This window comes from Taudactylus pleione, unplaced genomic scaffold (assembly GCF_031769625.1).
Source record: "Taudactylus pleione unplaced genomic scaffold, aTauple2 ptg001060l, whole genome shotgun sequence".
Lineage (NCBI taxonomy): Eukaryota > Metazoa > Chordata > Amphibia > Anura > Myobatrachidae > Taudactylus > Taudactylus pleione.
The window spans coordinates 2,226,542-2,247,500 of NW_028285461.1; the positions used below are offsets into that span (position 1 = coordinate 2,226,542).

General features: G+C 46.4%; 2 protein-coding genes across 12 annotated transcripts in view; one reads left to right on the top strand and one right to left on the bottom strand.

Moving 5' to 3' along the window:
* ATG13 (autophagy related 13) overlaps positions 1 to 6,936 on the bottom strand; it is a 36,613-nt gene extending 29,677 nt beyond the window's left edge. For 2 of the 10 annotated variants that reach the window (XM_088461509.1, XM_088461506.1), the window contains exons 1-2: positions 6,606 to 6,936; positions 2,745 to 2,826 (exon numbers count right to left, since the gene is read on the bottom strand). In XM_088461509.1, coding sequence (XP_088317635.1) covers positions 2,745 to 2,813 — 69 coding nt within the window. In that variant the 5' untranslated portion in view covers positions 2,814 to 2,826; positions 6,606 to 6,936. The remainder of the gene's footprint in view (positions 1 to 2,744; positions 2,827 to 6,605) is intronic. The other 8 variants (XM_088461512.1, XM_088461510.1, XM_088461504.1 and 5 more) reach the window with 7 other exon arrangements.
* Positions 6,471 to 18,138, top strand: HARBI1 (harbinger transposase derived 1). Of its 2 annotated transcripts, XM_088461515.1 has the most exons (4): positions 6,471 to 7,038; positions 9,824 to 9,897; positions 10,875 to 11,630; positions 14,938 to 18,138. In XM_088461515.1, exons 3-4 carry the CDS (start codon positions 10,961 to 10,963, stop codon positions 15,309 to 15,311), a joined length of 1,044 nt encoding a protein of 347 aa, XP_088317641.1. In that variant the 5' UTR covers positions 6,471 to 7,038; positions 9,824 to 9,897; positions 10,875 to 10,960; the 3' UTR covers positions 15,312 to 18,138. The 2 variants fall into 2 exon arrangements, with proteins under 2 accessions (XP_088317641.1, XP_088317640.1); XM_088461514.1 differs by lacking the exon at positions 9,824 to 9,897.
* Positions 18,139 to 20,959: the final 2,821 nt, after the last annotated feature.

Genomic DNA, 20,959 nt, shown 5'->3' on the forward strand with positions numbered 1-20,959 from the left:
CGCTAATGCCACTGCGTCTAATGCGAATGTGGGCGCAGATGCTATGCAATTGCTGCAGATGCTGGAAAGCCAAGCATCTGCGTATAAAGACGCAGCATTGCTTGCAGACCACTCGATTATCGCAGTCATGAGTGGACCTATGGTACCGCATGAAGCCATATTCCTTGTGTACAGGAATCGCAGACAGAGTGTGACACGTCCCTGAAAAGGTTGTGACATGTCTGCGTTCTTTACCACCATTCCCTTTTATCTTCCCCAAACTGCGAGTAAAAAAGTCCATAATTATCAGCATTGCGTACAACTCTGCATCACTGTCCTATGTATTCCGTTCACTGCATTGTCTCTCTATCTACTCATCATATGCACACTGCGGCCCTGATTCAGAGCTGGACGCTCTGACCAGAGCGCTCGCTCTGAATCAGGGCCCTCTTACCTCAACTTGGAGCGGCCTCTTGGACGCTCGCATAGCTGTGGGTTACCACCCACAGCTAATGCGAGCGTCCATGATGATGGTCGCGATGGTCAAGACCATCGGGCTTGCGACGAGACCCTGCGGTAGGGTCTCGCTGCCGCAAGCCCTGGAGTGATTTTGGCTCTATCAGAGCCAAAATCACTCCCACTGACATCACTACTGATGTCAGTGGGGCCGGACCCAGACGGTAGGCGTTCCCATGGGAACGCCTCCATCTGGAAGCCACACCCCCGGCATGCCCACCAAAGGGGGCGTGCTGTCAGTCACCATCGACAGCACGCCCCCTTTGGTGCGAGACCCCGAGCGACGGCTACCCCGTCGCTCGCCGGGTCTCGCGCATGCGCACGACGGAGCTCCCTCCGTCGTGTGCATGCGCATTAGGGCACCATCGACCCGCTTGCGAGCGTCCTGCACGGGTCTGAATTAGGCCCTGTATACCTATCTATGGCCCCACTAAAGTCTGTTACATTTCCTCTATACCTCAGTCTATGCATCTACTCCTCCCAATTCAGAAAAATGCTCTACATTCTCCCATCTACTGACACAGCTGCCTGTTACCCATAGAGGCAGCACCCCGGCCGCCCAGCTGCAGAGAGCAGTCTCTCTCTGTGCAGGCAGCAGGCAATAAGATGGTACAAGGTGGATGGCAATAGGATCTGTAATTCACACACACAACACCAGACTCACACCCCTTGCTCTAATGAAATAGTATTACTGCACATTATGGGCCTCATTCAGACCCGAGCGCTCTCAACCGGGTCGATGTTTAGACCCTGCGCACGCGCAGCGGCCGCACTGTGCGTGCGCAAGCCCCGGAGCGAGAGAGAAAATCTCTCGCTCCGGTGCTCACTACAAAAGGGCCGGCTGTCGATATTGATCGACAGTTCGGCCCGTTTTGTAGGCGTGGCGGGGGTGTGGTTTCACAAACAGAGGCGTTCCTTAAGGAACCCCTGCCGTTTTGTGGGCGGCCGCACTGACTTCAGCAGTGATGTCAGTGGGGAGCTTCCTGCTCGATCAGAGCAGGAAGCTCCCTGGGGCTTGCGGTTGCCGAGACCCAACCTTAGGAGCTCGTCGCAAGCCCCAATGGTCTTGACCATAGCGACCAATAACCTGGTCGGTCGCTAAAGCTGTGGGTGATAACCCACAGCATAGTTAGCGACCAGGAGGATGCACTTAAATATACAAGCGGCCGCCCTCATTCAGAACGAGCGCTCGCTTCTTGTGAGTGCCTCTGAATGAGGGCCTATGGGCCTGATTCAGAGCCGCTCATTCGCTCCGAGCGATGTTTGCCCAACTGTGCATGCGTACGGATCCTTATACGCATGCGCGTACCAGTCAGTGCGGTCGAAATTCATGTGCTCGCAAAATAGCGAATGCCTGCTAATTTGAGTGACAGAATGAGGCGTATGTGGGTGGTAACAGGGGAAGGTGCTTGAAAACGGGGAGTGGAGATCCGAACGCAGGCGTGCTTAAAGGTCAAAACGGGCATTTTATGGGTGTGCATAATTAAAACAGCAGCGTCATTGACCACGTCACTGGGTTATTTTATAGTCAGAACTGCTCGCAAGATTGTGGTAGCAAAAACCAACCACAAGAATAGCGAGCAGTTCATACGCTGGTCGATGTACTCGATTAATCTAATAAATAGCGGACATGACGTAGGATGCGAGCGGCCAGGGGGCGTATTTTTCCAAAAAACGACCGCAAGTTTTGTTCACTCGTTCAGACCTAGAGGCGTGAACAACCGCAAAGAGCGAACGGTTCATTTGAATAGCCACCCCTATTTTCTGGACGAGCGAGCCCTAATTGCGTCCGGCTCTGAATCAGGCCCTATGTCCAATTGGTGTACTATAAAATACACCACTAATGCCTCATATTATACCTTCTACTCTCCACACAAAGACCCCAATATAAAACACTGAACTCAACACACAACATTGGATCAAATTCAATTAGAAGCGATCTTACATGGCAAGTTCGGGCACAACGTGGAAGAGATGGGCAGTGCACAGAAATCCCGCATATACAATGGGCGCGCATTTTCCTGCTCACCACTATGGGGCTGCAAGGTTACATGCACAATGTAGGTTCCATGTACGGTGCCACCGTCACATTGCCTGTGAATCGCTTGTAATTGAATTGACCCCATTTTTTCGACAGGGATGACGCAGGCAATTAATAAAGGACACAGGCAATTAATAAAGGACACAGGCAATTAATAAAGGACACAGGCATTTAATAAAATACAGAAAACATCTGGGTTTTTGTTTACCTTTAAAGCAAAGAATTTAACAAACTTGTCCAAGTCCTTCCGGTCTTGTGGGCTGAGGTCGGTGTCCATCGTGTCTGTAAACCTTAATGAATGAGATGGCATGGTTACCAGTGTGGAAGCATGAGAGACAGGAATTTGTCATGCATTCCACCCATACAATATGAATAGTCATTATTTAAGGAACCGTGAGAATTGTATGCTACGTGGTGCTAGTTGATTACTGGAGTTCTGGACCATCCCTTATAGGGGTGTGTGACTACATCTGGGAGGCAGTAGAGTTTAGTTGGAAGCTTAGTGCAGAGCCGTGTGGTGTACAGCTGTAGGCAGAACACTAGGGAGAGGAGTTGTAGTGTCAGAGCTGGGAACAGTTGGAGAAAGGTTGTCGGTCCCCTGAGAGCTGGATTCCGCCAGACGGGAGTTCAGGGGATTAATCTGCTACAAATAGTCAAAGCCTGCTACAGTGACCAGTAGCAGTAGGACACTACAAAGAAAGTGGAGAGCGGCTTAAATGTCCTTAGGGGTTAGGCCTCTTATTTTCTTTCAAACAGTTTATTATTACCTCTCTTTCTACAAAGGAATAAATCTCAGTTTCCAAATGTGGATTTTCTGGAGTGTTCTCCTGCACCTTATACATAGTGTTCATTCTAGCACCCTGCACCTGTCACAACCCGTGCAGTTCCCCTTTCCTGCCTGGGGTGTCACTCTCTGCTCTGGTACTTCTAGCGCACTCAGCTGATGCAACAAACGGCTGAGATACAGACCAGAGTGTACTAGAAGCACCAGAACAGAGAGCGGCACCAAAGGCAGGAAAGAGGAACTGCGCAGGTTGTGACAGGTGCAAGGAGGTTAGAATGACCACTACAGACACTCATATAATTTCATTTTCACTCAGAGAAGCAGGTGACGACGGTAAGTATTTATGTAGTCGACAGCATTATGTTGATCAAAGAATGCTTACACAGTCGTAACATTATTTAAAGCATTTCAACCCTGTCGGCATTAGAACGTCAAACATGATGCTTTACGACCATGATTAAAGTTATAATGCCGACACAGAAAAATGCTTTAAATAACGTTACAACCTACAGAGCTTTCTTCTGCTGACATAATGCTGTCAATAGCATTACTATCAACAAAATCCTGTAAAGATAAACCGAAGAGGAAGGAAAGAAGGGAGACTTACACGATATTTACATACTTTTCAATCACCTAAAGATTTCTGCAACCTATTATTTATGAGCGAAGGTTTAGTTTTATGGTAAAAAAAATGTTTAACGTCTGATTGGCCGATAGTTATTGATAGATTCCAAGAACAGCCCCAAATTACATAGATGTGCCTTTGGAATGTGATGGTCTGGCTAATGTTCCTGTATTCACATACTGAGCAAACTGTACCACTTCTCTTTTCTGCATACTGAATGCAATTATCGTTAACTGCCGTTGTATTCTCCAAGGTAATATCAGACGGCACGCTTAACTGCAAATAAACAAAAAAGAGCTGTCCACAAGGTACACACTGCAATGTGGGTGCAATGCCTCAACCTACCGCTGTCTTGTTATACTGAACCAGCCACCTAATGTCTGTGAAATTCTAGTCAAGCCTTTAAAAGCATACACAGACGTTTAAACAATGGCGTAATGAACACAGTGGTCCTCTGAGATGAGACAGGGGAGTTGTTTCTGAGGCTAAGCAGAATTCACACGGTTGGATCTGCGGTCAGTAATTAATGCGATGTAAGCCCTCGGGGGTTATGTATCCGGAGAGGCACTAACTAGGGCAGATGTATACCAGCACATCTCCTTTCAGGCTCAGGTACGAGCTTCCTTCCTGCAGGGCCGTTTGATGCCAGCTATATAAAACCAAGCTCAGCGGTTTTAGAAACTATATCCCTGGGACACAACAAAATCAACATAATCAGTAAAAAATGTAAACGGTAGCTCCCATAGGTACACAAATAATGTAAATGTTTAACAGTGACTGCAATGCACAAAACCTGCCCAAGAAAGATCAGTGTGTTTGGCCTGAAAGACAAGTGACCGGATCTGAGGAATATTATCTACATATGTTCAGGTTCAATGTCACTGTGTTTGGGCGGCCACAGTAATACACGTATTGGTAGTACATAGCTCTGGGGAAGACCTGTTATCCTATATACCGCTGCTATCATACATGACCAGACAGTCCTATGTATGCTCTGCTTCATCTCCGCTGTCTGATGGTGTGCACGGTAATAAACCCAAACTCCTGCTTAAGTCTCACTGCCTGGTTTGCCTCTCAGTACTGATTCCGCAGGTTTTACTGTTGTTCACCTTGTGTATACCACGTGATAGAACACACATCAACAATGTTAATGTTTACCTTTTGACTACATCCCATAAGAAAATCTAGTCAGAAGTCTGTTCTGTATAAAGGATACAATGTGATGCTACTGGATTTCTGTAATAACTTGTGAAACATACAGAACAAGAGCAGATATAGAGAATTCTGCAATAGTGCAATGAGGCAGGTTACTGTGCTTTACATAAGGCCTAGTCATTCCACTGGCATTCTCTTCACCCAGACACTATTGCCCCTTCTACTCCTGCATCACCTGAGTAATGGGAACAGTGGGTGCAGGTCCTCGGGTAAACAGAAAAGGATAGATATGGATGCATTGGGGGGTGGCAGTTCTCTGTGGCAGAAGAAGCCCTGCACCGCGAATTAGGGGTCTATTGAAAAAGCTGAAAAAAGACCCATTTCCTGCGCGCTTTCCAAAGAAAGGACTCTCCTCATGTTTTAAATATTTAGGAAATGCTACAGATCCGTGCTTTGTTGCTAACCTTTATTTCCATCAAGGTCTATAGGAAAGGAGGCATTCTGGAATTTAGCAAGCAATGGAAAGCAACTCCTGTGTTACCCTAGATCTGTCTATGGAAGGACTTGCAAAGCCGGAGACATCCCCAATAGTCAAAGCTGAATGCGCATCCTGGAGGAAATCCTGGCCGGCTACTGCCAGTGAGGAGAAAACCTTAGCATAGCCGTGGGATTTTCACTGGGTCTCCAGAAGGATAACACAAATGCAGAATTTTCTAAACGAAACTTCATGGTCAAGGACTTTGCGGTTTGCAGTCAGGAAGCTGGCGGACCTAATCCCGAAAGCCGGCTTCCCGGCTGCTTTATCCAGGCGAGGGTTAAATGACGCCTGTCATTTTACCTACGCCGGGAGATCGGCGCCTGGCATCCCGATCGAAGGGACGCCAGGCGCGGACAGCCGCTGCGGGGGGGGGGGGGGATTTATGTTTAGGGTTAGGCTAGAGGGAGGGAGGGTTAGGGTTAGGCACCCCCGGGGGAGGTTAAGGTTAGGCACCCCCCCAGGGGGACTTAGGTTTAGGCAGTGGGGAAGAGGGGGCTAGGTTTAGGCACTTCAGAGGGGGGGGTTAGGGTTAGGCACTGGGGGAATGTTAGAGTTAGGCACCCCTAAGGGAGGGTTAGGGGAGGGAATTAGGTTAGTCTATACTTACCTTAGGGACGATCGGGATTTTCACCCATGTCGGGCAGCCGCTGTCAGGATTCCAACCGCTGGAGTTGCGTCCGGCTGTAAATCATACCGATTCTGACTTTGCAGTATTAGGGCTGTGACTTAGAAGTGAACAGACATAGGGATGATTTATCAAAGCTTGTAGAGAGATAAAGTACCAACCAATCTGCTCCTAGCTGTCATTATTTCAACCCACAGGGGGGAGTTGGGTTTGGATTCTGTGACACCAGTGACTCCATCAGCCCCGGGGCTTGATGCATGGATATAAATTGGGAAAGCAGGGGCATGACATGATCACTCTGTGTATACACAGAATGAGGTCAGGGTAATTGGGACGACTCACCTCTGCTCATTCCAGTACTGTTCCTGCTTTCCAGCCGGCCTCGCCCGCCCTGAGAGGGGGCAGATCCCGGGTTCGGTCCGGTCAGGGGCCCCAGCTGCTCGGCCTCTGCAGCTCACGTCCCCCGCACAGTCCCCATGGCCGCCATTACTGTTTGTGTTTTGCTGTCTCCTGCCCGGTAAAGCCAGCTGTGATTCGGTAGCAGCAGATTCCGCAGAGCGCGGCACACACCCGTCGCCCCGATACAATAACGGAGCCCGGTAACACCACGAGTATGGGTCCGTAACTCCATTACCGGGAGGAGAACGGTATATCTCGGCAGGCTCTTATCAGAGCTAAGCGGAATCTGCCGACCCGAATCGTAAGACTAATGGTGAGCTGAAGCTGAGGGTGTCTACACCCAGACAGACGGTGTCTGTGTATGTTCTCTCTTTCTGTGAGTATATATTCCTTCATATATTGCCTGTCTGCCAATATATGCATGCTTAGGCAGTCTGTAGCTATAATACTGTGTTGTCTGGTAGATAGTGTGCTGGAACTTGTAGTTCCACATCAATTAGAAAGCTACAAGTTGCATACCTTTCTTATTAAATGTGGGCAGTATGTAACCTGCCAGCTAGCATTTTACTCAGTGCTGAGCTTCTGAGTTGGGAGCAAGGTAAGAAAAATAAAAACAGACAAATCTCAGATGCACAACTCCAAATTATTGATAATATATAAATGCAATAACATTTTGCAATCAATAGAGTTTAAAATTGCACCTTGGCAAAAATGTTGCCCACTGCAGGTACCTGGGGCAGATGTAAAATGTGCAGTGACAATTATGCCCCCAAACATCAGCAACGGCTTACTGCAATTACCCTATCCGCAGACACCGGCGTCCGGGCAACATGTTAGAATTGCCGATCCTAACCAAAAAATGATCGGAATCGGCAAATCGGAGATTTTTAACATGCAGAATTTCCTTCACAGATCCCCCAGATCATCATTGCCCTGCGAGCTGTTTTGATTTGCCGATCGGATCAGCATCAGGAGAACAGGGAATTGCGGCATAGATGTGTGGGTCCCTTTTAGATGTGAGAGGGGTGTGTCCTAGCTCAAATCTAAATTGCAGTGTAAAAATAGCAGCAGTTATGGGCTACATACAAAAGCAGTCAGTATTTACCCTGCATACTATGACATTAAATGTATTTGCACCCCTTCCCTTGCATTGCAACAAGGTTTGCTCCATATACAAGGATACTTGCTTTTTTTTGCTTTGCTCCAAACTGAGATTCAGCCCCATAATGTGTATGTTATAATTTAACTCAGGACTGGATAAATTTTGTTTAATGGGCTCCAGGGCAACTAACGCGTGGGGCCTCCACCAATGAGATTGTCAATAAGAGATGCTGGCAATGTTTTAAAAAAGTATAATGTGTTAAACACACTGTAGTGCCCCAGTTTACATATGCCACACTGTTCCCATGCTGGTGATGTAGTTGGATGTGGGAGCCCCTGGGCAACTCCCTTAACTGCCCTCTTGTTAATCCAGCTCTGATTTAGCTGTGAATGCATTAGATCAGTTTTTCCCATCCTCGGCCCACATAGGGGCATATTCAATTAGGTGTGAAAAGTCCCGTACTTTTCGCATGCCAGACTTTTCTCCGGCATCGCTGGTTTTCCATGCGGAAAATATCGCACTCATCCCCGCTTATCCCCATATTCAATTAGAAATCGTCGAAAACGGGTTCCTGGCGAATTTGGACCTGGCAAAAAGTGCTGTCAGATTTTGGGAAATCACCCTGACACCCCCCAAAAGATGCACTGACATTGGGGATCACTATAGATACCCCCGATAGGCCTGCTGAATATTTGGGGTACTTAAATGATCTCAATAGCTGCTAATTAGCGTATTTGCAAAAGTGGTGAAGAATAGCATACTGTATATCAGTTTTTTTTTTCAGAAAATAAGTAGTCAGTGCAAATTTGGGGTACACGAAAATGGGTGCAAGCATATTTTAAAGTTGCTAAAGTGAAGTTGTAAAAAATCCACCTTCCGCAAGCACCAGCAAATTTAAAAACACCTGGGGCATACTTGGGGCCCCCCTGGAGTCTATTTCGCTAGTTTTTAAGTTTGTCCCCGAACTTTGTATTTTTTCGCCCCCTTTTTCAAAATAATTTTTTGGGGTGTTCTTTGGGGTATTTTTTAAACTTTTTTTTTTTTTTACAAAGTTTACCTTTGGGGGGCTGTCCCAAGGGTGCAGGGTGGTTCCCGCAACTTTGCACTCCAAAACCCGAATTCTGCACTTTTTATTGACAGCTTTCATAGGCGAAACTTTTTCGCCTATTTCAATGCATTGACTTTCCACACCCACAAAAAGTCTTTGGAATTGAATACGGGGATAAGTTTTCGCCTGGCGAAATGACGTCACCGGCGATACTTTTCCGCAGAAACAGACTTTTCTCACCTAATTGAATATGCCCCTAATGCTGCATACACACGGGACAATTTTCCGGAACAATAACGGCATCGTTCAACGATAAATCGTTCATATCTTTCATTTTTATGCAGTGAACAATCGACCAACGATGCGCATTCCCGCATGAACGATAACGATATCTATGGTCGACCGTACATGCAGGTCAACTTGGACGATTTTGTCAAGATTTGCCTGTAAAGAGATGACTTCACTGAAATATCTATCAATGCGTACACCCAAAATCGTTTGCCCTGCACTACAGAATGTTGGAGGGAAATCTATCAGCGATATTGTTGGTTGTGCAGGTTGTACCGTGGTTATGCAGCATAACAGTCCAGGTTTTTGTGCTATCCATGCTAGAGCACAGATGGTGAAAGCAAAATAGCTGAGGTACTAATTAAGACAACTGTGCTCAAGTATGGCTATCCTTAAAACATGGACTGTTAGTGTGCCTTGAGGACAGTGGTTGGGAACCCCTGCGCTTTGCTTATGCACTTTGAGAGCTTACAAGAGGTTTATCATTAATGTAACCAGTTGATTGGGTTCCCCATTATCCTGCCATATCCAAGATGCTTCTTTTTAAACACTATTTACTAGTAAGTGGAACAGAAGAGAGATGGATATTCAGTGGTCATTGATCTCTAGGGGTGTCGAAAACATCAATGCTCACTGGCACATCAGTAAAGTAGATGATGAGGTATGGACAAAGGATGTAGAACATTTTGTAATTTTTCACGATTCTGTCATCCACCTCCATAGAGTGTCTCAGTGCACTGGCAGTCTGTGACTATACCTGTCTCCCGTGTTGATCCATTATAAGAATTATAATGTAGGTGAGTCTGGTATAACAACAGCCCTACGCATATGGTCTAACGGTTGAAAATATGTCTGTTTGTATTATCGGTATTTCTATTATTACATCAGTAATACACATTTAGTAATATAATATAGTTTTATATACAGAAGAAACTGAAACAAATAAACATTCTTGTTTACATCATTGTGTAAATTCTTATAGCTATAAGGACGTTTTCTATTTTAGAAAATATTAACTAATATTTTTTATTTTGCAAGCATTTTCTTTGCATTTGTGTAGGTGTGAATGTGGAAACCTTACATGGATGGTACATTTTTGAAGTGCAAAAGATTATTAACCTTAAAAGGATACCACAAGGCTCTGCAGTGCCATACAAAAGAAGATACAAACATAACCGATCACAAACTATATATACATGGCACTTATAAAGTACACATCTATACCCAAATATAGTCACTATAGCTATAATCCAGCGCTGGTTGGATATATAACCTAGTTTGTGGGTGCAGCGGACAGGTTCAGAGTCAAGGGAAGGGAAATGATAGTGAAGGTAAACCCTGGTACACAATTTTGAATTATCGGGCAGGTCAGCCGATAATCGTATAGTGTGTATGCAGGAGCTTTAGCTGATAAACAACTTCAAACAATGCTGCACCGCTCAGATTGGGAGGTCAGGATCTGGTGGGCTGCACATGCTGTCTCGTTATAGACCTCCCAATCGCGTTAAAAAGATTTGAAGGAAGTACATACTGAACTAGGAATTGATGAGTGTGTACGGGTGCACGCCGATCCGATAATCGCTCTGTCGGATCTGAGCATTTATCGGATCGTGTGTACTCAGCTTAAAGTAATAAAGCTTCTGAGTTGCTGTCTTTGTTAAGGGAGGGGAAGTCAGATATGGGTGACACATTGGGATGTGTCAGTTATATAACTATTTCTAATTTCACTATACATTTAATAATGACTGTATCATCCATCATCTCTCATTTTTAGATACCCCCGCAGTGATGTAACACAAGCTGCTTTTGGGAAGATATTTGGGGCATAGTGTTCTTGCCGAATCATTCGTAGACTTACCCATGGCTATTTCTATAACTGTCTTGGACTGCGACCTGCTGCTTTATGGCCGAGGACACCGTACACTTGATCGATTTCGATTGGATGACGTCACCGATGAGTACTTGGTGTCGACCTATGGATTTCCCCGTCCATTTATAGACTACTTGGTTGAGCTGTTAGGTGGCAGCCTATCCCGGCCAACTCAGCGCTCTCGAGCAATCAGCCCTGAAACCCAGATCATGGCAGCTCTCGGATTTTATACCTCCGGTTCTTTCCAGACGCGCATGGGGGACACAATTGGAATCAGTCAAGCTTCTATGAGCCGTTGTGTTACCAACGTCACAGAAGCTTTGGTGGAGAGAGCTTCACAGTTTATTTGTTTCCCGCGGGAGGAAGCATCTGTACAGAGGCTAAAGGATGACTTCTATAGCTTGGCTGGGGTTCCTGGGGTACTGGGGATTGCAGACTGCACCCACATAACCATAAAAGCCCCTAATGCAGAGGACTTGTCATATGTGAACAGGAAGGGCTTGCACTCTTTAAACTGCCTCCTTGTGTGTGATGCTCAAGGGGTCCTTCTGTGGGCTGAGACCCACCGGCCAGGTAGCACGCATGACAATGTGGTCCTACATCAGTCCGACCTCTCTTGTTTGTTTGAGACAAAAATGCACAAGGAAGGTTGGATGCTGGGTAAGTAACCTGCGGGAGCTAGCAATGATTTTCATCTGGGTCACCTATCTGCGTTATGTTTGTATAATTCATACTTTTGAGTGCATAAAGCTGTTAACCTGTCTGGCAGCAAATTATATACAAAGGGAGCTGTGTTTTACTGTTGCAGGTGTGGGCAATTAGCCACTGCTTGTTCTTAGCCCCTCAGACCTGTCCCCATCACTGGACCTGATTCATTACCGTTTGCAACTGCGATTACGCACGCATTCGGGCGATTGCTTTCTGTGCATGCGCGAACCGGCCACTGCGAACGCAGAGGCTATGCAGACCCATTGCAGAGTGGTTGACAGGAAGTAGGTGCCGTTTGTGGGTGGTGACGGTGGGGTAGTCGGGGAAATGCAGGCATGCCACTGTGTTCGCACGTTGTTTCATGGGCGTGTATAAGTTAGCTACTGCAAAGCCATACGCAATGCAAGCTCAATTTCTGAGTAAGGTCAGGGCTTGTGCAACTGTGCGTGAGGCTGCGATAGGACTCGATTGTACTGATGGTTTCGCTAGTAAGTATTACGGATGTGCGTATGGTAAAGTGGGCGTCTTTATGTAGTGCTGAGTTTGCATTGCAATCGCAGTGGATGGGTCAGCTATCGCAGATGAACTGCGTGCGTACGCAATATTGCGATCCGCAATGAATCAGGCCCACTGTACATTCAATGTGAGTACCTCTCTTGTTAGAGTACTTCCCATATTGAATCTACATGAGGTGTTGCTAAAGCTGTTTAATCTGATTGCACCGACGAAGCTGATTTATTTATTTTTTTTTGCATTTACACATGGCTGCAACATCCCTCTACAAAGCTATAAGGAAAGGGGGCCAGGTTTTTGTATTTTATACTACGCGTGTTTTTTGCTGAGACAACTATTTCCAAGTTTCAACCACGCTCTATAATCACCTCCCCGCCACCACCTCCATCTGCGCGGCAATGTGATCTCCACTAATTGCTCTGATCACCTAGCTTGGGACTTAATTTCGAGATACCCCTGGAGCTTCCTTTAGGCTTATGTCATCTTCGCCCACACTCAACGTTTGATGATCAGCACAATAATGAAGATCTCCACAGCAGGAGCCAATCTTGGAAGGTGGAGGTGCTGGTGAGGGGGGGAGGTGTCAATTAGGGTTGAGGAGGCACAAAAAGCTCCCCAGTGTGTAGGGTACAAAGAACCTATTAGAGGATTGTCCTAGATAAAATACATAAAAACATGTACTTAAATTAATTCATCTTTCTCCTGCAACACACATTAAAAAACATCAATATTGGCTTTAATAGTTATATTTAAATTGTTGGGGTATTGGGGAACACCACAGCGATCATCGCTGATCAATCATGGCAATACACTATGCAATTATTGGCCCATAATCAGCGCAACAGGATGATGATTGGATAATGTGTGCCCGGCTTTAGGAGCAAATCTGGCGATATAATTCAAGTTTACGGGTTGGGTATAGGATACCGGTGTTCGGGATGCCTCCGGTCAGAATACCGATAGCGGCATCCCGACAGTCAGAATGCCGACACCCATAGGTAAGTACTGCTAACGCTAACCTGTACCCCTCCCCGGTGTTTAAACCTAACCTCCCCTTCCCCGTACCCTAAACTTAACCCTCCCCTAGTGCCTAACTCTAACCCTCCCATAACCCCGATACTTACCTTCAGGATGCCGGCAGTGGGGATTCTGGAGCTGGGATCCCAACGCTGGTATTTAGACCGACGGCATCCCGCACCCCGGGATGCTGACTACATCCCCAAATTTACACCTGAGCAAACCATGTTATGATGTAAGAGGTACAAATGCAAATGTTCTGCATTCAGGAAAATACTGCCATATTTTGCACATAGCAAACACATACTGGGGAGCAGTATTGTGATTTAGGGTTTGAACAAGTCCACCTCTGTCTGCAGATTCTAAATGTGCAACCCCACCCGAATGCACAGACAACCAACATGGCTGATCATTATATCATTTAATTTTTATCCAGTTTTTAAAGAGCATTGCTGTTGATGTTTCTATCTAGGGAATACTGGGTTAATGGTGGGGTATAGTGAGCGCAAGAGACGAGCGGGCACTTTATATCTAGATTATTTGTCCATGTTCCATGCACTTCGGGTAAAGTTCCTCAGCAGTACAGGGGTCTTTTTTTTTTATTTTCCTGTGTGACTGTTACTTCGTTTCTGCTCTTGACCGTCGCTTCTGGCCGGAGCTTACTGAAGAGAAGCATGACATAGCCCTAGAGGCTGTGGCGTCTAGGAGCAGGTGCTGGAGGTACCTTCATAGATGGACCTCCACTCTGAACTTTGGAGACTCCAGGGAGGGTTGGGTATCAAATCCCGGGTGTCGGGATGCCTCTGATCACAATACCGACAGCGGCATCCCGACACCCATAGGGAAGACAGGTGTTTTCCTAACCCCCCTCCCTCCCCTAGTGCCTAAACTTAACCTCCCCCTCCCCGCACCCTAATCCTAACCCTCCCCCTAATGCCTAACCTCACACCCTAACCCCCCCATACTTGCCTTCGGGATACTGGTGCCGGGATCCCGACCTGTCGGGAATTCAGCGGCAGTGTTCAGACCGTGCTGGATGCCGACAACATCCCTCCAGGGAACATGGTAACTGCCGGTAAAGGCAGGGTGCCAAAACAAATAAGTACGTACCACTCATCCTGGTTGCTCCATATTGGTCACTCAGAGCGTGGTACATGGACATTCTCAACATGGTGGCGGGTTTTTTGTTCATATATTACTAGTTTCTACAGGTGTCATTTGTTTAAATACAGGGATCCCAGTTTTGGAAGGGAGGTGCTTCCATTGAGCGTACCCACCCTTAGATGCAGCTTTGGGAAGTCAACGCTGTTGACCTGGTTTCATCCAATTGGATGACTAGAAAAATAGGATTTTTGTACTTGCATTAAATCCTCCTTTAGGATACGCTGGGCGCCCGCACTTTTATGCTTTTGTTCTTTGTAATGTTTGATGTTTAGAGGAAGTTGATCTTTCCTCCTTCTTGACCATACTTATCTGTCCTCTGCCGTGGGGATTGGTTAATCATAACTCAAGTATTCCCGACAGGTATGGTGGTGTAGAATGGAAGTAGCATGGACAAATGATCTAGATTCTAGTGCCTGCACTCCTTCTGTGCACGTTATACCCCAATGTGCTTCCAATGTCCTCTAAAAGAATTAAAGCAAAGGATTTAACGGTAGTACAAAAATCCTCTTTTCAATATTTCCTAGCAATGTGCTTCTTCAAACCACTGTTTCTTCTTCTTTAACAGCAGACAGCGCTTTCCTCCTCCGGCCTTGGCTCATGACCCCGGTGCAAATTCCCGAAAGCCCCCAAGAGTATCGTTACAACATGGCTCACACCGCCACACATAGCATCATGGAGCGCACTCAGCGAGCTCTTCGTCAGCGGTTTCGTTGTCTGGATGGATCGCGGGCAACCCTACAGTACTCGCCTGAGAAATCTGCTCAGATAGTCCTGGCTTGCTGCATACTACACAATATCGCACTGCAGCATGGCCTGGACATCTGGTGTGATGCTGGGACTACAGTCATGGAGACTGAAGAGGACTGTAGTATTATGGAAGTAGTGGAGACTGAGGCTTATCGCATGCGACAAGAACTCGTCCTAACCCATTTCTGCTGACACCGGAACCATACCAAGGAAACGACCAAGTACATTGTGGATCTATAAAGACAAGTGATTATAAACTACATTGCATCAAGACTTCATTGCTTCCAACATTCCTGAAAAATTGTCCACAATCCACTTGTGAGGGTAAATGTAATGGCTTGCGACTTGCAGGCATTGGCGAGTCTGCCCAATGTTTTAAAGGGGCAATAATTTAGAAGGGAAACCCAGGATGGTTTTGCCTTCTAATTGACTGCCCCTTTAAAACATTGGGGAGAGTCCTGCAAGACGCAGCCTCTTACATTTACCCTGTTATATCCCTAGTGCAATACATTCCCAATTTACCATGAAGTGGATCATGAGCTCAGGAAATCCAGGCTGTCAGGGATGAAGTATTTCATAGTATTACCAGACATCCACACGTAACCAAAAATTATAATACACAAGTTTTTTTTTATAAAGACTATGCCTGATTCAGCAAGGAACGCAGATGCGAATGTAATAGCGATTACGCACGCAGTCTCACTGCGAATGTATGCTAATCCATTGCGATCGCAATGCAATCTCAGCACTACACGGCTGGACGGCCACTTTACCTAACACATCTGTAATATTTAGCAGAATAGCGAAACCATTGGACACATTGAGTACCATCGGCCCCTCACGCACACTTGTACAAGGTGAGACTTTACTCAGAAATTGCTAACTTGGAAACACACCATGGGAGCTGAAGCCGCGTAGGTCCTCACAGTGGCTAATTTATGCACACCCATGCACTGGCACGTCTGCGTTTGGCCAACCCCCCCCGTTACCACCCCCAAACGGCAACTTCCTGTCAATCACTTTCCTATGGCTCTGCGTAGCCAATGTGATCGCAGTCCCGCTAGCAGTGGCTAGTTCACGCACGCTGCGATGCATGTGCGGTACGCAACAATCGTCTGATTGCGTGCATATTAGCAACTACGTTCCTTGCTGAATCGGGCCCACTATCCTACACCTATTTTACTTTCTTGGGTATTTTTATGCTTTTCATATATACACATTTTTAAATAATCTGTGGTGTAATCAATTAACACAAAACGATGTTGTGCCAATACTGCTTTTCCACTGAAGTCCACGATCTGACCTGAGATTTGGAACACCGTTCCAAAACGGGTCAGACCCAGGAGAGACCCCTTTTCCACTGCGGCGCCAATCCAGGTTATTCCCGGTACGGCGCCATTCACACTGCACACAGGTGCAGTGTAACACTTATCCTGGCACTTGCTGATGACATCATCTCCAAGCACTGGGAAAGCTGGAAGTCCCCATGCTGAATACGGGACCCGGGTCAGACGATCCGGGTTACTCGTTTACACTGCAGGGTTTCACAGGTCGTTCCCGTGTTAAACCCTGCAAGTTACCTGGGTTGGATTGCCGGGTCACTCCACCTAGGAATCCAACCCTGGCCCCTTTTACATTTTGCAGTAACCCTGCAATAAACCGAGTTTTAGCTGTGATTTAAAAGGGGTATTAGTGGTCTCGCTGAAGCTGGCTGCACACATTAGTTTGTACATTATGGCTATGGCTTCGCATAGACCATTGAAATACAGATTATATGGAAAATCCAGCTAAGTGATAATCATCTTGTGACGGGAGGTCAGTAGGAGCCACAAGGCTTGGCCCCTTTGTGATCTGGTTATGAAGATCCTATCTTTGCCTAAACTGCCCAACAATATATATACTGTATATTGACTGGGCAGAGTGTGTCCAACATTACTCCTTCAGTGCCTAATTCAGAGACAGACGCAAGTGCACTCACAATTTGCTATGTAAAATAAAATTGCATCTCTGCGACCGGTCAGTTGCTTCTGCAAATCTCCAGCTGCGACTCCCCTTATCGTTCCTGGCTGAGATGAGAATTGCAGGAGACGCGGCTTCACTGATAATAGTACACAATAGAAACACATTGCAGTTATTAAGTATTCAAGTGGACTGGATCCTAAGAAATGCAGCCGCAAATAGGATTATTATTATTAATTTATTTGAATGACAGCACTTTAAAATGTATGTGCAGGTTTCCACGTCCCCCTAATGAGTATAAAGCATTATTTATATGGGAAGAATGAACATGCACTGAGGTGTAAGGGCATCGTTGCAGCAGTTTTGGAGGATTTGCATAAATGGGTGTGTTTTTACAGTTTGCGACCAATCGGACGCAGTCATAATTAACAGCTTCACAGTCATCACTATCCCTGTACACAAAGATTAGAGGGATTGGGTACGCAATCCCGGCGCTGATAATGCCGGTGGTCAGAATTCCAGCAGCGTAATCCCTACGGTGGAAATCCTGACGCATGCAGGTAAGTATTGTAACCCTAACCCAAACCCACCTTTCCCACAGCCTAACCATAACCCTCCTGCAGTCCAAACCGCGCCCTGCCCTTCCCCTAGTGCCTAAGCCTAACCCTAATACTCCCCATCGGGATTGCAGCCGTGGGGATTCTGGAGCTGGGATTGTCTGCACCAGGATGGTGACTACATCCCGATTAGAGATAACGCAAGTCAGACCCCATCAAGAGGCTGCATTTCAGAGTTTTTGGCAGCTATGTTTGTCTAAACTTATGGTGCGTACACACGGTGCGACTTTCCTGAGCGATATGAACGATAACAATATCGTTCATTTTTTTGCAGTCAACAACCTGACAATGTTTAGAGAATGTTTCCTCCTGCCCTCCTATGGGTCTAGTGATTGGGCAGCAGATTTGTCAACAAATGGTACCCAATCCTTTTAAAACAGTATTATCTCATTATCATTAACCTCATTTTTGCAATGAGGTTACACTGTATGTACATTTATAGATATTAGGATTTTTTTATTATTTTTTATAACTTTTTCTTGCATTTGTTTTTCCTTTCTCTACGTATTTGGTTTCTCCTTTGATCATATGAAGGAGATACATGCTAAATTTATGTGTTCTATTGTGCATTAACAATTTATTCAAGTAAAACCACACCAATATTTACATATATTTGTGTTCACATTACTTTAGATTGGAGAAAGCATATTACCGTGTTCTCCCCTACAGGCACAATTTGTTACTTATTATTTCTAAACAACCTGACAATGACCATCGATGTGCGTTCCCGCATGCACGATAACGATATCTATGGTCGACTACATGCAGATCAACTTGGACGGTTTTGTAAAGATTTGCCTGTAAAAAGATGGCTTCATAGAAATATCTATCATAGATATCTATCAGTGTATACAACCAAAATCGTTTGCCATGCACTACAGAAATCACTACAGGGATATCTATCAGCGATATCTATGTTTTTTCAAGTCGTACCATGTGTACAGTATGCACCATAAGACTACACGCTGCAGTCGCAGTCACGGAGACTGAAAGTTGATGCAACTTGCAAAAAGATACGCATGCACAGTGTAAACAAATGCAACAGGAGGCAAGAAAAAAAAATCTGAAAATATGGGCCTGATTCAGACCCGCTCGCGAGCGGGTCGATGTTAGGCCACTGCGCATGCACACGCCGGAGCCGGCTCTGACGTGCGCATGCGCGAGACCCGGCTAGCGACGGGCGCTCCGTCACTCCGGGTCTCGCACCAAAAGGGGGCGGCTGCCGATTTTGATCGACAGCTCACACCGTTTTGGAGGCGTGGCGTGGGGGTGGCTTCACAAACGGAGGCGTTCCCATGTGAACGCCTGCCGTTTGTGGGCGGTCACACTGACATCACCAGTGACCCTACCACAAGAGTCTCGTCGCAAGCCTGGTGGTCTTGACCATTGCGACCATCATCCTGGCCGCTCGCAATAGCTGTGGGTGGCCACCCACAGCTATGCGAGTGGGCAGGAGGCCTCTCCAAAAAAACGCCCTGATTCAGAGCGAGCGCTCTTTCAGAGCGTCCAGCTCTGAATCAGGGCCTATGATCCTGACTGACTCTGAATAAGGCTCTCAGGGCCTGATTCTAATCCGCTCGCGAGTGCTGCGCGCTTGCAAGCGGGTCCATGGTGCCCAAGTACGCATGCGCACGACGGAGGCGGCTCCATCATGCGCGAGACCTGAATAATGACGGTCAGGCCGTCGTTATGGGTCTCGCACCAAAGGGGGCGTGCTGTCGATGTTGATTGACAGCACGCCTCCTTTGGTGGGCGTGCCGGGGGCGTTGCTGCCCAGACGGAGGCGTTCCCATGGGAACGCCTACCGTCTGGGGCCGGCCCCACTGACATCACTAGTGATGTCAGTGGGAGTGCTTTTGGCTCTGATAGAGCCAAAAGCACTCCTGGGCTTGCGGCAGCGAGACCCTACCGCTCCAATAATAGGTAGGACGGGCCGCTCCAATAATAGGTAGGACGGCCCTGATTCAGAGCGAGCGCTCTTGTCAGAGTGTCCGGCTCTGAATCAGGCCCTCAGTTAGCCAGCCTCAGGCTACCAAGGAAAAATTTTGGTTTTTCTAATGCACTTTTCAACACAAATACCAGTTGATTCATTTTCTACATATTACCAGTGATGATGCTACAGATGCTTACAGTGGGTGTCACTAGCCCTTGCCCATTTAGACACAAGCTTGTACACCAGGGGAAGGGCTGTTTCAGCAGCACGTTGCTTCGGATCGTCCCTTAAGGTGCGTACACACTAGACGATATGCTCCCTGAGCGATATCGTCTAATGTGTCCCCGGCAGGCTGTGCTCAATGTCGTTTATTACATTGAGCACAGCCGCTGAACGATATCATTAACGATATCGTTCAGCGCCGGGCTCTCTCCCCCATTCCCTGACATGCAGCAACCTGACGAGATCGTCAGGTTGGCCTGCATGTCAGCCCGATGAACGATGATGACGAACGACCCGCGGGAACGCGCGTCGTCGTCATCGTTCATCTTTTTGGGCTTAAAAATGGACGATAAAGTGGACGACTTAACGATAGCGTTATCGTTCAGCCGTCCACTTTATCGCCCAGTGTGTACGCACCATTACTCCTGGAGAAAGGACCGTTTGTATTGTATTTTCCTTCCACTATTGGAAGTCTTTTGAGTGCTGCCCAGAAGTGAGATGTATATGGTATGCCGTAGAGCACTCAGAAGTCCTAAGGCTTGTAATGAGGATACATGCGAACAGCAGGTTCTTCAGAGAATGTCCTAGCAATTTACTGAAAATAAAAATATTGGTTACAAATTTTGTCACCATGTAAATTCATACAAGATAGTGCACTGCCTTACATCACTCTTTGGGGTATATTTACTAAAGTGCGAGTCTTTAGAATAGGAGATGTTGCCCATACCAACCAATCAGATTGCAGCTATTATCTTCTCTAAGGTGCTAAATAAGTAGAATCTGATTGGTTGCTAAGGGCAACATCTCCACTTCTAAAAACTTGCACTTTTGTGTTCAAATATTACTAAGGCAGCACTATACCAAAGAGCAGGTCATCAGCCGCTAATTTCAGATATCTTGGCCAACCTTGCCACCGGATCTCACCCCTTTTGATTGTGTTTTTCTTTTTTAAGAACTAGATTTATCATAAATGATGTCATACCTGAAAGACAGCATTAGACATCGCCTGACATTTACCATTCTGCTAAAGAGAATGATGTTCTTCAAATGGAAATTTGGTGACCACAATGGAGGACACACTGAATAATCGCAGAGCTCCGCAAGTTATT

Excerpts from the sequence above, each read along its gene's own strand:
- HARBI1 (XM_088461515.1), top strand. The coding sequence starts at position 10,961 with ATGGCTATTTCTATAACTGTCTTGGACTGCGACCTGCTGCTTTATGGC. Across the intron at positions 11,631-14,937 it reads CAAGGAAGGTTGGATGCTGG|CAGACAGCGCTTTCCTCCTC; the intron begins GTAAGTAACCTG and ends CTTCTTTAACAG.